The sequence below is a fragment of the Eptatretus burgeri genome, chromosome 10, assembly GCF_056783735.1.
Source record: "Eptatretus burgeri isolate ZD-2024b chromosome 10, Ebu_testis_v1, whole genome shotgun sequence".
In the NCBI taxonomy this organism is placed as follows: domain Eukaryota; kingdom Metazoa; phylum Chordata; class Myxini; order Myxiniformes; family Myxinidae; genus Eptatretus; species Eptatretus burgeri.
The window spans coordinates 87694620-87708429 of NC_140970.1; the positions used below are offsets into that span (position 1 = coordinate 87694620).

Consider the following 13810-nt stretch of genomic DNA (forward strand, 5'->3'; position numbering starts at 1 on the left):
GGTGCAAGTGCGAAATCATCCTCATGCTTTCCTCCTTGGAAGTGTTCCCCAGATGCCTTCTTGGGATGCTGCTGAAGTTTCCACTGGGGTACGTATCGGAATTCTTTGTTCACTGCGAAAATGGAAACAGGTTAAATGAAATGGATGGTGACGTGACGAGAAGACGAAAAACAACCAAGCGAGAGCCCATGTTATTAAACCTCCTCGCATTGGACCAATGTAGGCATTATCATTAAATTTTAAAAACCCTATATACTCGTATATTTATTTTATGTTATTTTCTAATAGCGTGGATTAATATGAACTCATAGCTTTTGGAATTCTTGAAAATGATTGAATATTTTTCGAGATATTCAATTTTTAAATTTTCAATATCGGTTGTATTTGGGGACAATATGTAATACATTTATTATATGTAGCGAGTTGTGTCCAAGAGCCATTAGGAAATTGGGTAAAAAAAACACAAAAATAAATACAATGTCAATAACGTGCTTTATTACTGGAAAAAGACATATAAAACCATGTATCAGCGTTTAGGAAATATTGTAAGCAATACAACCGAAGATAAATAAATGACCTTGGGAATGACCTTGACCTTATTTGTCAAGGTCAACGTGCGGATATCGTGAAATCAGAAATGTACGGATATTACGTAATAATGGTAGAACGTAAGATAAAACACCTGTATTACTCACAAAAAAACATGTAAAACCATATATCACCATGCTTGTAATATTGTAAACAAGACAAATAAATGACCTTGAGAATGACCTTGACCTTATTTCTCAAGGTCAAAGCGCGAATATCATGAAATCAGAAATGTACGGATATTACGTAAGATAAAACACCTGTATTACTCATAAAAAAACATGTAAAACCATATATCACCATGCTTGTAATATTGTAAACAAGACAAATAAATGACCTTGGGAATGACCTTGACCTTATTTCTCACGGTCAACGCGCGGATATCATGAAATCTGAAATGTACGGATATTACGTAATAATGGTAGAACGTAAGATAAAACACCTGTATTACTCATAAAAAATATGTAAAACCATATATCACCATGCTTGTAATATTGTAAACAAGACAAATAAATGACCTTGACCTTATTTCTCAAGGTCAAAGCCCGGATATCATGAAATCTGAAATGTACGGATATTACGTAATAATGGTAGAACGTAAGATAAAACACCTGTATTACTCATAAAAAATATGTAAAACCATATATCACCATGCTTGTAATATTGTAAACAAGACAAATAAATGACCTTGACCTTATTTCTCAAGGTCAAAGCCCGGATATCATGAAATCTGAAATGTACGGATATTACGTAATAATGGTAGAACGTAAGATAAAACACCTGTATTACTCATAAAAAAATATGTAAAACCATATATCACCATGCTTGTAATATTGTAAACAAGACAAATAAATGACCTTGGGAATGACCTTGACCTTATTTCTCAAGGTCAAAGCCCGGATATCGTGAAATCAGAAATGTACGGATATTACGTAATAATGGTAGAACGTAAGATAAAACACTTGTATTACTCATAAAAAAAACATGTAAAACCATATATCACCATGCTTGTAATATTGTAAACAAGACAAATAAATGACCTTGACCTTATTTCTCAAGGTCAAAGCCCGGATATCGTGAAATCAGAAATGTACGGATATTATGTAATAATGGTAGAACGTAAGATAAAACACCTGTATTACTCATAAAAAAAACATGTAAAACCATATATCACCATGCTTGTAATATTGTAAACAAGACAAATAAATGACCTTGGGCATGACCTTAACATAATTTCTCAAGGTCAAAGCGCAGATATCGTTAAATTCATAATGTATGCATATTACGTAATAATGCGAAAAATGGTACGACGTAAGATAAAATGCCAATAAAACACCTTTATTACTCATAAAAAACATGTAAAACCATATATCACCATGCTTGTAATATATGTGTGATTAGAGCAGATTATTATGTAACAAATAATGAGAATTAAACAGGTGCGCGGACATCTTGGTCTTGATGAATGGATCAATTTCCGGGTTTTTTTCGCGCCTAAATAAAGATGCGATTTTTGGACCGCAATTTTCTCCCCTTGGACCTGACCCTCCCCCTATAAACCATATATCAAAATGACCGGTGAGTATTCAATTTTTTTTACGTGCTGCTTTCAAGGAATATGCGATATATTGACAACTTCTGCTTACCACATTTTCGTGAGGGTGCCCCGCCATCTTGGAAATATGCAAATCGACTTCAGAGTGACACAGTGATGGTTGAAAATAATTCGGAATCGCATCATATTATTTTTTTTAACATGTTATACACTATTTCTTTGCATTACCGCCAATTTGTAAATATATGATAAAACGCAACGTAAAAAAACATGATCACATTTTGCAATGGCGTCTTGACGTCACTATTTTGACCGCAGCGCCCCTGGCGAGTACGGCAGTGCCTGTTTGGAGAAACCATGACCACAGGTCTGAGTGATGAACACTCCATCGTGTCTGTGTAATGCACATGTCTATCAGGTAAAAAGTGTTTTTGGTTTAATATATTAATATAACATAAGGTGGTGTATGATTTAAATCAAAAATTAAGACCAATGAGCTGCACCGTCATCCCAAGAAGCCAGACGTAACAATTCGCGCGCGCGCGCACACACACACACACACACACACACACACACACACACACACACACACACACACACACACACACACACACACACACACACACACACACACACACACACACACACACACACACACACACACACACACGCCGGTAGGCGACATGGGTGGTAGCTACATAATTGCATACTAGTCATACAGTTTTTGACGGATCGCGCTGAAAATATTTGACAGAGGTTGATTATAGTACGCATAAAAGCCTGGAAGCCGATTTTTGATTTTTGAAAAAATTATTTTTTGGGGATTTTTCAAAAATTTCAAAGTCCGGTTGCTAGGCAACTGTGGTGTCCATAGCAACGGTGCTCAAAAGCATAGAACTAGATCCTGGTATGAACCTACCTGTCAAGTTTTCATCAAAATCGGTTGACTCTTCTGGCCTCCAGAGCTGTCCATTACATACAGACATACAAACAGACAGAATGAAACAGTGAAAATAAGGGTACTCAAGTGACCACCCAACAAACCGGGAGGCGACATGGGTGATCGCTACATAATTGCATACTAGTCATACAGTTTTTGACGGATCGGGCTGAAAATTTTTGACAAAGAGGTTGTTTATAGTGCGCATAAAAGCCTGGAAGCTGATTTTTGAATTTCGAAAAATTTAATTTTTTAGGATATTTCAAAAATTTAAAAGTCCCGTTGCTTGGCAACGATGGTGTCCATAGCAACGGTGCTCAAAAGCATTGAACTATATCCTGGTATGAACTTACCAGTCAAGTTTCATCAAAATTGGTTGAACCCTCTGGCCTCCAGAGCTGTCCATTACATACAAACATACAGACAGCCGGAAAAAGTGAAAATAAGGGTACTCTAGCGACCACCCAACATACAAACCTACATACATACATACAGACAGACGGAAAAAGTGAAAATAAGGGTACTCTAGCGACCACCCAACATACAAACCTACATACATACATACATACAGACAGACGGAAAAAGTGAAAATAAGGGTACTCTAGCGACCACCCAACATACAGACAGACGGAAAAAGTGAAAATAAGGGTACTCTCGCGACCACCCAATGTTTAATGTATGTAAATATACCAGACGCACGCACACACACACACACACACACACACACGTATATATAATGTATGTAAATACACCAGACACACACTCACACACAGACAAACATGTATATATAATGTATGCAAAAACACACACACACACACACACACACACACACACACACACATAACACTGGGGAACAAAGTTTTTGTTGCATTGATACCATCACTTGACCTAATTTGAGTGTGTTGAATTCAAATCTGAAGTGACCAGGGTTGTGGATCCGCCATTGGGAGAGGTTCTGGGCTGAAAGGATCGAAACCTCTGAAAAACGGTGCCCAGCTGATGATCCGGACAGTTGGGAAATCAGTCGATTGCTTATAAGTTAAAGTTAGAACTTCCAATAAAATAGCTTTTGTTAGTACTTACGTGTGCGTGTGCATATTATGTCTGGCTTCCTTCGTTAGACTACAGTGCAGTAATTGGTCTTTATTTTGATTCTGAACACACACTTGGTGGGGTGTGTGTTCACATTAAATCCAACTTTCAGAATTGATCAACTCTAGCACCACGACACCATGCTTTAATATGTATCCAAAGGCATTTGATAAGGCTCAGCAGTGGTGTTTGAATATTTCCAAATTGCTTCTTCAGTAATCCCTAAATATAACATCTTTCTTTCCTATCAAAGTCGAGGCTCATAAAAGAGAGACTGTGTGAGACAAAGGCTTCTCTGTTTTTATATATATATATATATATATATATATATATATATATATATATATATATATATTCATTATATTGTTATGAATTCGCACCCGCCGGCTTGTGAACAACCTCATCCAACCAATAGCAGCCGCTTCGCCCACCGAACGGACAATTCAGTCACGACTTTCTGGATCAACGCCGAAAACCAGTCACGGGTGTGCTCCAAGCACACCACAACCTTGTCCGCACTCTACCCGCGCTACAGGGTCCGATCGCCAAATAATCGATTTACCGAATTATTCGCGCGGGTAGATGACCGAGAGATTGTACCTCAGCGAGGCCTGCTTGGACACGAGCCGCTTAAACAGCTCGCTCCATTTTGGGATAACCGAGCGGGGTATTATCGCGAGGCCTCGCTGGAACCGATTCTATTATCGGCTATGAAAAAGCCCGCTATTATTCCGAAATGCAATACAGTAGTTCAATGGAGGGAAAATGACGCGATGAACAGGTCAACATTTAAACAAGCACATTTAGTAACATGTATGCAGTCAGGTATTCATGCAGGCACATATACAGCCAACAAAAGCGATGAATGCAAAACACGCATGCAGTTATTCAATGGATGGGGTTAGGGACAAGACGCGAGCAAGACCAAGCGCTACGACCATCTATTTATTATTTACAGTCACTTATCAACAGTTCTACTTAACGGACTCGGTGCCACAACGTTCATACAAAGGAACAAGGAAAAACCCCCTCAAAGACGAGGGGGTTGACTGGACCTCTCGGGGTCTTTATAAACCTGGAGCTTTGAGGACCGAAGGAGCTCCAAGAGGCCAAGCAGGTTACCTGGTCGCCCTGGAGATGACTCGATGGGTTCGGGTTTGGTGACCCTCGGTGGCCCTGCCCGCACTCCGCCGGATTCCACTCGTGCTTTCGACGGTGACCCGGCTGGCGACTCCTCTCCGGCTCCACAACTTTCTGCAGCTCCTTCCTCTGGCAGGACTCGAACCCGCAACCGTTCAATTGTCGCTTCCTCTGGAAGTCCAATGCGCTATCCGTTGCGTGCGCCCCCACCCAACTGTCTTTCCTCGCTTCCACCACTCAACAACCTGCAGCCCCGAGAGACCGACCGACCGACTCGACCCAACTCCTGACTCCTCTCACTCGACTCGACCCTCTTGACTCGACTCTACGCTGCGTTCAGCGCTCGCTTTTATTTCCATCCCGCCTCGCCCCTCCCTTCGCGGCGCGTGGGGGAAGAATTCGTTGCCATGGCCCCCAAGGGGAGGTGGCACCGGGGACATTTACCGCCCAAAATCAGGCCCCTCCTTTACCTCAACTTTGACCCCTGGCCCGATTCACCCCTCCCCCGTCCCGGTGCATGGGAAAGCAAGAAAAGGGGGGAGGGGAAATCCCAGTGCTATCGGAACTTCTCTCCTCGGCGCTGTGGTTGTGGAAATAGTGGTGTGGTCGTTGAAATGCGGGTGTGGAGATGGTTGATGCTGGCATTTGTGGTAGTCGTGAGGGTGGTGTGGTGGGCGGTGGTGGTTAAGGTGGTTGTTTTGAAGGTGGCTGTTCGTTATCTGTGGGGATGTTGGCGGTTGACGAGAAGGTGGTGGTGTTGATCGTGGTTGTTGTGAAGTGGTTGGTCCAAAATAACGATAGCGAAAGAAAAACGGCTAACTGAAGATTCACAGCCCTGTTACACGAATAATTCCCATTAGACAACGGTGGGGAAATCTATCTGAACACAAATTTATCGGCATAACTGATCTAAGGACCTATATGGTGTTCTGCGAATTTCCACAGCCGTAACAATATATACATACACACACACGATTGATGCTCTTGAAAGAGTAAAAAAGCAACAAATTGAGAGTGGGACCACAATTGGACAATACAGGAAGGGAATGAATGAAGAGAGACACGGATAAAGAGAGGAGAAACATCGTAACCTTGAAGTCACAAGGGTTGAGTGAATTTGGGTTAATGAGGGAAGAAAATATCATTGGTCGGAATGGTGACTCGGGACGTGAGATGGTGGTGAACTACTTGCTTTACGTCCTGGAGGGAAGAATGTGTTTGATCCTCAGGCAGGTAGTTCCACAAACCAAGGTTTGCGGTAAGCTGGGATGTTGGGAGTTTAAGCAGGGGAGGGTTACTGAAAAGGAGATTGGGACTGTCCGAGGGCTGATAGAGCAACAGGGCTTGTGATTTGGACCAATAAATGAGAGATATTAAGATAATATGAGAGAAGACATGAAATGCTGAGACCCCAGCCCATAGGGGAGAGCTTTTGTTAGTACTGTAACGTCTGAGGGGGGGTATGCATTCAAAGGGTAATTAGGATGTTTAATTAGGTATGCCATGCTGTTCGAGTTTTACCAGGATCTCGATGTAATAAGTAGCAATTCAGTGGTGATAAGTTGTCCAGTAAATGTCCATTTCTTCAAGGGGGAAATGGTAATTGTCACGTAATTAGTTAGGGAAACGGGTTAGGGTAAGTGTGTCTGCGTAAACCCCTTTTAGTATTCCCTGGAGGCTTGCCATGACGTCACAGGACAGTGCTGCGGATGGCTCCGCCCCGTGATCACGATTGGCGGAAGGCGACGACGGAGGGCCAATAAAACGGCTCGATTGGAAGTGATGAGGACTCGAGGATAAAAAGGTTCTGTTCGGGGAAAAGGGGTGGGAGGAAGAAGATGGTAAAGAAAAAACGCTTTTTTTGGTGGAGGCTGTTGTGCTGGGAGCGTGCTGTTTTGTTGAGCTGATTCGATCCTGGATTCATCGTGTCTCGTGGCCTAGCTGTGCCTCGTGCCTCACCTCGGTTGGCTCTGGGGTTCTGCTGGCTCGGAGTACGGGGTCGAACGGCGGGCGGACCTGCCTCCCTCTCCTGCTCGCAACTTGGCGCCAGAACTGGCTCCCTGGTGGCTGTGAGCGGACTTGGGCGGACACCAGGAGGTCGACAGCACCACGGTGTCTCCTGCACCAGACGAGCGCAACGCCAGCTCATCCGACGCCAGTCCAGGGACTGTTGAGTCTACACCACGGGCCAGCCTGACCACCAGGACCAGCTACGGTGTGTGTGGTGTGTGGTGTGTGGTGTGTGGTGTGTGGTGTGTGTGTGTGTGTGTGTGTGTGTGTGTGTGTGTGTGTGTGTGTGTGTGTGTGTGTGTGTGTGTGTGTGTGTGTGTGTGTGTGTGTGTGTGTGTGTGTGTGTGTGTACCTGGCGCCTTAGAGGGTTTGAGATTTGTAGATCCATTGGAATTGTTTGTTTTCCCCACGCCCGAACCCACACCACCATCCCGTCGAATCGCCCCGGATCCCTCCTCTTGCCGAGTCTTATTATTTCTGGTTAGAGAAATAAACACTATTAACTCAGTGAAAAGCGACTCGTGCCACCTTCCTCGTCCCTTTTGCGGTAGAGCGATTATAACCGCCATCTTTGGGTTATAAAAAAAATAAACCGCCTCCATCGTTTCGGCTCATTCTACGTTAGCGGGACTGTTCAAGTCCCGTGGACGTCACATTGGTGTCAGGAGTGGGATGTTCGAACCCCTCTAAATTATATTTGGTATCGGGAGAATATACCAGGACTGAAATCTCGCCACGAATTGGAATACAAAATTACTACAGAAAAGCGCGCGAGCGTGGGAAAATTTTGGCGGGATTTTTCAAATTAAATTTATTTGGCAGCAAACGGGACTTCTGCACCATGGCGGATGTGCAGATGTTTGAGGAGGAAGGCCACGTGTCTGGCAGCGAGTCGGGGGAAGAAGGGAGAGACGGGGGTCGGATCGGAATCTCCCCCCATTACGAGCGTGGACCGTGCTTCATCGCCCGTAACGGGGCCGGCAGGGCCAGAAACCGGCGCGATGTCGATCCAGACAATGTTGGAACGTTTAATAGGGGACATGACAGCACAAATAGCAAATCAATTCGTGACACAGAGGGCAGAAATGACAGATCAATTGGGGGTAATGGGGGTACAGTTGGGTGCACGGATTGATTTAATGAGGGATGAATTGGGGGAAAAGATGGAGAAAATGAAAACTGAGATGCAGGAGTGTGTGGATGTTAAATTGGGGGAAATACAAAGTAAATTCGAGGATAGATTGGAGGAAACAAAGGTAGAAATTACATTGGAGGGGGAAAATATACGGAAAAAATTGGTAGATAAAATTGATGCAACGAACATTTGGGTTGATAAAGTGGATGAAAGCCTGGAACGTCATCGTGCCTGTGTGGATGCTCGTATGTAGCTGCAAGTAGAAGAGTGGGGAGAGCTGAGGAAGCAAGGGATGAATTTGGCGGAGGAGGTAAAAGGATTGGAGGCTCGTTTGGACGAATAAGATAAAATTATGAGCCAAGATGAAGTCTTGGATAAAGGCCTGGTCGAGCCGTCTTTTGTAAGTAGTGTCCGGGTTGGTTGAGGAGCAGCTACAAACTCGCGACGGAGCCTTGGAGGAGGTTGTGCGGGCCCAGAAGATCCTGCGGGAAGAGGTGAATCGGTCCATTCAACGTTTGGAACAGGAGGCAAAATTGACCCATGAGACCCTCACCACAAAACATCTTTGGCCACAGTGGGCTCCGAAATTGGATACGCAGCCACAAGGGTGTTTGATCCCTGGGCTGGATTCGGACAAAGGAGAAACTGGGAAGCGGGCCACCGTAAAAGTGATCCCCCTGGTAAATTTTGACGGGTCAGGGAGCGTTGAAGCTTTTCTGACGCAATTTGAGTGTATTTCCCGACTAAACGGGTGGAATGAGCGGGAACGTACAGGGAATTTGGTGGCAACGTTGCGGGGACCAGCCGCAGATGTGTTAAACGTGATCGCGGAGGGGATGTTGACCAGCTCCCTCATTTGCGAGGCGTTGAGCCGTTGGTTTGGGTTCACAGCGAACTGTGATCTGGTGCGGGGCCCAGCTCCAGCACCGCAGATTAAAGCCGGGTGAGACACTGCAGGAGCTGGCACAGGACATTTACCAAACAGTCAGGATCGCGTATCGGGACCTTACAGTGGAGGCATGGGACAGACTGGCACTAGAGAAATTTTTAGCTGCTCTTCCGGACCCTGAGGTCCGAGCGCTAGTGGAGTTACAGGATCCACCCACCGTGCACCGAGCGGCCGAGTGCACAGCCAGGCTGGCCTCGTGGAGGCGGCCGGGTCGGGTGCCAGTGAGGCCATCGGTGACGGTCCGACAGGCGGAGATTCAGGATCAAGGAGAGGGGCTGGGAGAAATTGGCATTTCCCAAATGTTTCAGGAAATTTGCCAGAAACTGTCAAGTTTGATAAAGGGTAATTCGGCAGTAGGTGCGCCACAGCGGCGGGGTCCAGCTCAGCCAATAGAGCAATTCGATTATGGCCAAGGGGGTCCGGAACCGGAAGAGACATTACACAGATACCCACGGGGGCCTTTTATGGGGAGTTGTTTCCGGTGCGGGCGAAGAGGACACATGCCAAGATATTGCTGGTACCTGGCGATGGAGGGACCCTCCAATAGACTTTTAGACTCTGAGAGGATGAATCCTCCTGCTGAACCGCCAGGTCAATCCGAGATGCCCTTTCATAGGTTGGGTCCGGAGATCACTGTCGGGGGTCGGGGAGACTAGATCGGGCTGAGCATTTTGGGCCATGCTCAGCTGCTGAGATTGTGGCGAAGTGCCTCCTTTGGTGAAAAAAGTGAATTGTGGGAAAATTGGCATGGGTTTGTAAGTTCTGCTGGGTTTTAGAGTGACAATAGGGACAGTGGGTAATTGGTAACAAAGTGGGCACGAATGGCTGTCCAATGGCTGGTGCGTGGATTGGGTGAGGAAAAGTGCTAGGTGAGTTGTTTCAAGTAAAGAAGTGAATTGTATGGTGCACACATTGGTTTTTTTATTGGACATGGTGTGGTAACAGGGAAGGTCATGGTCGGTGAAGTGTTAGAAATGCAGGTGTCACATGTAAGGCCGATGGGGTGGGGGAGTCATGTGGGTTTTGTGGGTGGGGATGATGCGCTTGTCCACAGGGATTGCTGAAGCTCACGGTGAGCAGGAATTGTGACCCCCTTCAAGGAGATTCACCCCTGGTGGCTAATGGTGACAGTGTCTGGAGGCAACTGGGAGAGGGTCTGGTTGGGCGACCAAGGCGGGTAGGACCTTGGCGACCCAGGAAGGCCAGAGGAGCCAGTGAGACCCCTTCCAGTGTGTTGTATGGGGTGAGAGCTGATGGCTACCAGGGGGATGGGAATCAAAGGGAGCGGGGGCGGAGAAACGTCCGGGTTGGACTAAAGCTTACCTGTGGTCTCATGTGATTCAAAGGGTTAGGTTGCACCTGAGATGCCCCCATTATCTTGTGGTAACCCACCCCACGGCCATGACTGGATTCAGCCTGCATCATTAAAATGGGGACCATGACCTAGGAATGTGATTATGACCATGGTGTGAGTGTTGTGAAGATGTGTGAGTCCCACTCGATCCCGCACAACTTGACATGTACAGCAAGGGCATGATGTCCGCATAATTTTGGGGCGAGCAAATTTGAAAATTGGCTCCCCAGGTAACGCTGGGTCTATTAGCATCCACTGGGGGACGCGGTCAAGTGTAAATATCCTGTGAATAGTGTCGTTAAGGCTTAGAGTAGGAATGTAAAGTATAAGTGTTGTGTTTTTTTTTTTGTGGAACCTTTTGTTTCCCCTCCCCAGATCACTGGAAGAGTGTTGGGCAAGAGCGATGATCCAGAGGATGGAGTGCAACTTCGCTCAGTGCTCTCATGTGATAAAATAAAATAAAAAATTAAAATGAATGATTGTTTAGGCGAGGATAAGGCCATAAGGGGGTAGTACATTAAGCAGGATAGGTAAGTTAGCTGCGGCTCGCTGCCCATTGCCCTCCTATTTTATTTCGTTAGGTTAAATAGGTGTGAGTCAGTAAGTGTTAAGGCTGGTACGGTAGCGCCTGTGATATACCTTCCAGGAGTTGCGGTACCAGAGGAGGGGGCAGTGTTACGTCTGAGGGGAGGTATGCATTCAAAGGGTAATTAGGATGTTTAATTAGGTATGCCATGCTGTTCGAGTTTTACCAGGATCTCGATGTAATAAGTAGCAATTCAGTGGTGATAAGTTGTCTAGTAAATGTCCATTTCTTCAAGGGGGAAATGGTAATTGTCACGTAATTATTTAGGGAAACGGGTTAGGGTAAGTGTGTCTGCGTAAACCCCTTTTAGTATTCCCTGGAGGCTTGCCGTAACGTCACAGGACAGTGCTGCGGATGGCTCCGCCCCGTGATCACGATTGGCGGAAGGCGACGGCGGAGGGCCAATAAAACGGCTCGATTGGAAGTGACGAGCACTCGAGGATAAAAAAGGTTCTGTTCGGGGAAAAGGGGTGAGAGGAAGAAGATCGGTAAAGAAAAAACGTTTTTTTTGGTGGAGGCTGTTGTGCTGGGAGCGTGCTGTTTTGTTGCGCTGATTCGATCCTGGATTCATCGTGTCTCGTGGCCTAGCTGTGCCTCGTGCCTCACCTCGGTTGGCTCTGGGGTTCTGCTGGCTCAGAGTATGGGGTCGAACGGCGGGCGGACCTGCCTCCCTCTCCTGCTCGCAACTTGGCGCCAGAACTGGCTCCCTGGCGGCTGTGAGCGGACTTAGGCGGACACCAGGAGGTCGACAGCACCACGGTGTCTCCTGCACCAGACGAGCGCAACGCCAGCTCGTCCGACGCCAGTCCAGGGACTGTTGAGTCTACACCACGGGCCAGCCTGACCACCAGGACCAGCTACGTTGTGTGTGTGTGTGTGTGTGTGTGTGTGTGTGTGTGTGTGTGTGTGTGTGTGTGTGTGTGTGTGTGTGTGTGTGTGTGTGTGTGTGTGTGTGTGTGTGTGTGTGTGTGTGTGTGTGTGTGTGTGTGTACCTGGCGCCTTAGAGGGTTTGAGATTTGTAGATCCATTGGAATTGTTTGTGTTTTCCCCACGCCCGAACCCACACCACCATCCCGTCGAATCGCCCGGGATCCCTCCTCTTGCCGAGTCTTATTATTTCTGGTCAGAGAAATAAACACTATTAACTCAGTGAAAAGTGACTCGTGCCACCTTCCTCGTCCCGTTTGCGGTAGAGCGATTAAAACCGCCATCTTTGGGTTATAAAAAAATAAACCGCCTCCATCGTTTCGGCTCATTCTACGTTAGCGGGACTGTTCAAGTCCCGTGGACGTCACAGTACTTACCAGTACAGGATGACTAAGAGGTATGCTTTGTCCACAACTCCATTGAGTTATGGACAATGCCCTTATAAGCTCTGAGTATGACTGCTTTGTCAAGGATTGACATGAAATTTCGAAAGATATACAGTCGGCGGCTGGCTTTTGAACCCGATTTTGCTGGACATGGTTGGCCCAGGAGATGTGCCTGTCGGTGAGATCTAGAATGTCAAGAGGGTGAACCTTTTCTAGTTGCTCACTATGGAAATAGGTGTGTTCGTTTGGTGATCCTTCAGAGTTGAACTGCAGGATTAAAAGACTTTACATTTATCAGAACTGGATCCAACAGAGAGTGACGCAGCTGCTTTCTGTTTCTCAATATAATGGGGGGACTGTAGGACATAATGTGTGGCATTCTGCAAAGGGGAAGTGGGTTTTCCAGAGCATTGGAGAGGTCGTTTATGTCGATGAGGAACAAGACTGGGCCCACAACACTGCCTTTGGAGACTCCAGCCTCCACTGTAAGAGGACAGGAGAGGGGTCCATTGCTAGCAATGTGTTGACTGTGAGTGGAGAAAGGCAGCGAGCTTGGTAAGCAGAGTAGGATTCTAGACTCGTGCCTGAGACATGTCTAAGGAGACAGTCCTGATATCTTGTTTGAGACTCAGAGCATCTGACCATTGTGGAGAAAGAAGCAGCAACCTATCCATAGTTGTTAACAGGATGCCATGAAATTGATGGTGAGGGATCAGGCTGTTTAAACAGAGGAAAGATTACGGTATGTCAGTGTAGTCACTTGCTTGATTCCATGATTTTCTTTTAATTGGAACTAAGATTATTGGTCTACAGTTGAAAGATTGCTTTTTTACCCTTTTTGTGGCCGGAAGTGATGTTGGTAGATAGGAGTTGGCTAACTGACGACAGGCTAAGGATGGTAGACAAAGGTGAAGCAAGAAAACCAGAGCAGGATTTGAGAACATGGGCAATGACGCTATGTGGGGCCCCTCGCCGATGAAGCTTCAAGGCAAAAAGACTACTGTTTCTACTTTCTAGGCCCTGGGGTGTGGGAGAGACAGAGCCAAGAAGGCAGTGACTGAGGGTGTAAGATGGAAGACTGCATGTGATTGGTTGGATTTATTTCATCATTTAAATCTTTTTTTTTATCACTTTATCATTACACTTAC

At 46.0% G+C, this 13810-nt stretch overlaps 1 protein-coding gene and 1 long non-coding RNA gene across 4 annotated transcripts in view; one reads left to right on the forward strand and one right to left on the reverse strand.

The window, feature by feature from the left end:
• Positions 1 to 13810, reverse strand: part of LOC147019033 (uncharacterized) — a 69747-nt gene that overhangs the window by 18480 nt on the left and 37457 nt on the right. For all 3 annotated transcript variants that reach the window (XR_015062623.1, XR_015062624.1, XR_015062622.1), the window contains exon 2: positions 1 to 112. This exon is cut by the window's left edge. This is a non-coding gene — a long non-coding RNA (uncharacterized LOC147019033). The remainder of the gene's footprint in view (positions 113 to 13810) is intronic.
• The window catches only part of LOC147019034 (proteasome subunit beta type-6-like), a 33574-nt gene that overhangs the window by 43 nt on the left and 19721 nt on the right, over positions 1 to 13810 (forward strand). The window contains exon 1 of the mRNA XM_085899218.1: positions 1 to 88. This exon is cut by the window's left edge and continues 43 nt beyond it. Coding sequence (XP_085755344.1) covers positions 1 to 88 — 88 coding nt within the window. The remainder of the gene's footprint in view (positions 89 to 13810) is intronic.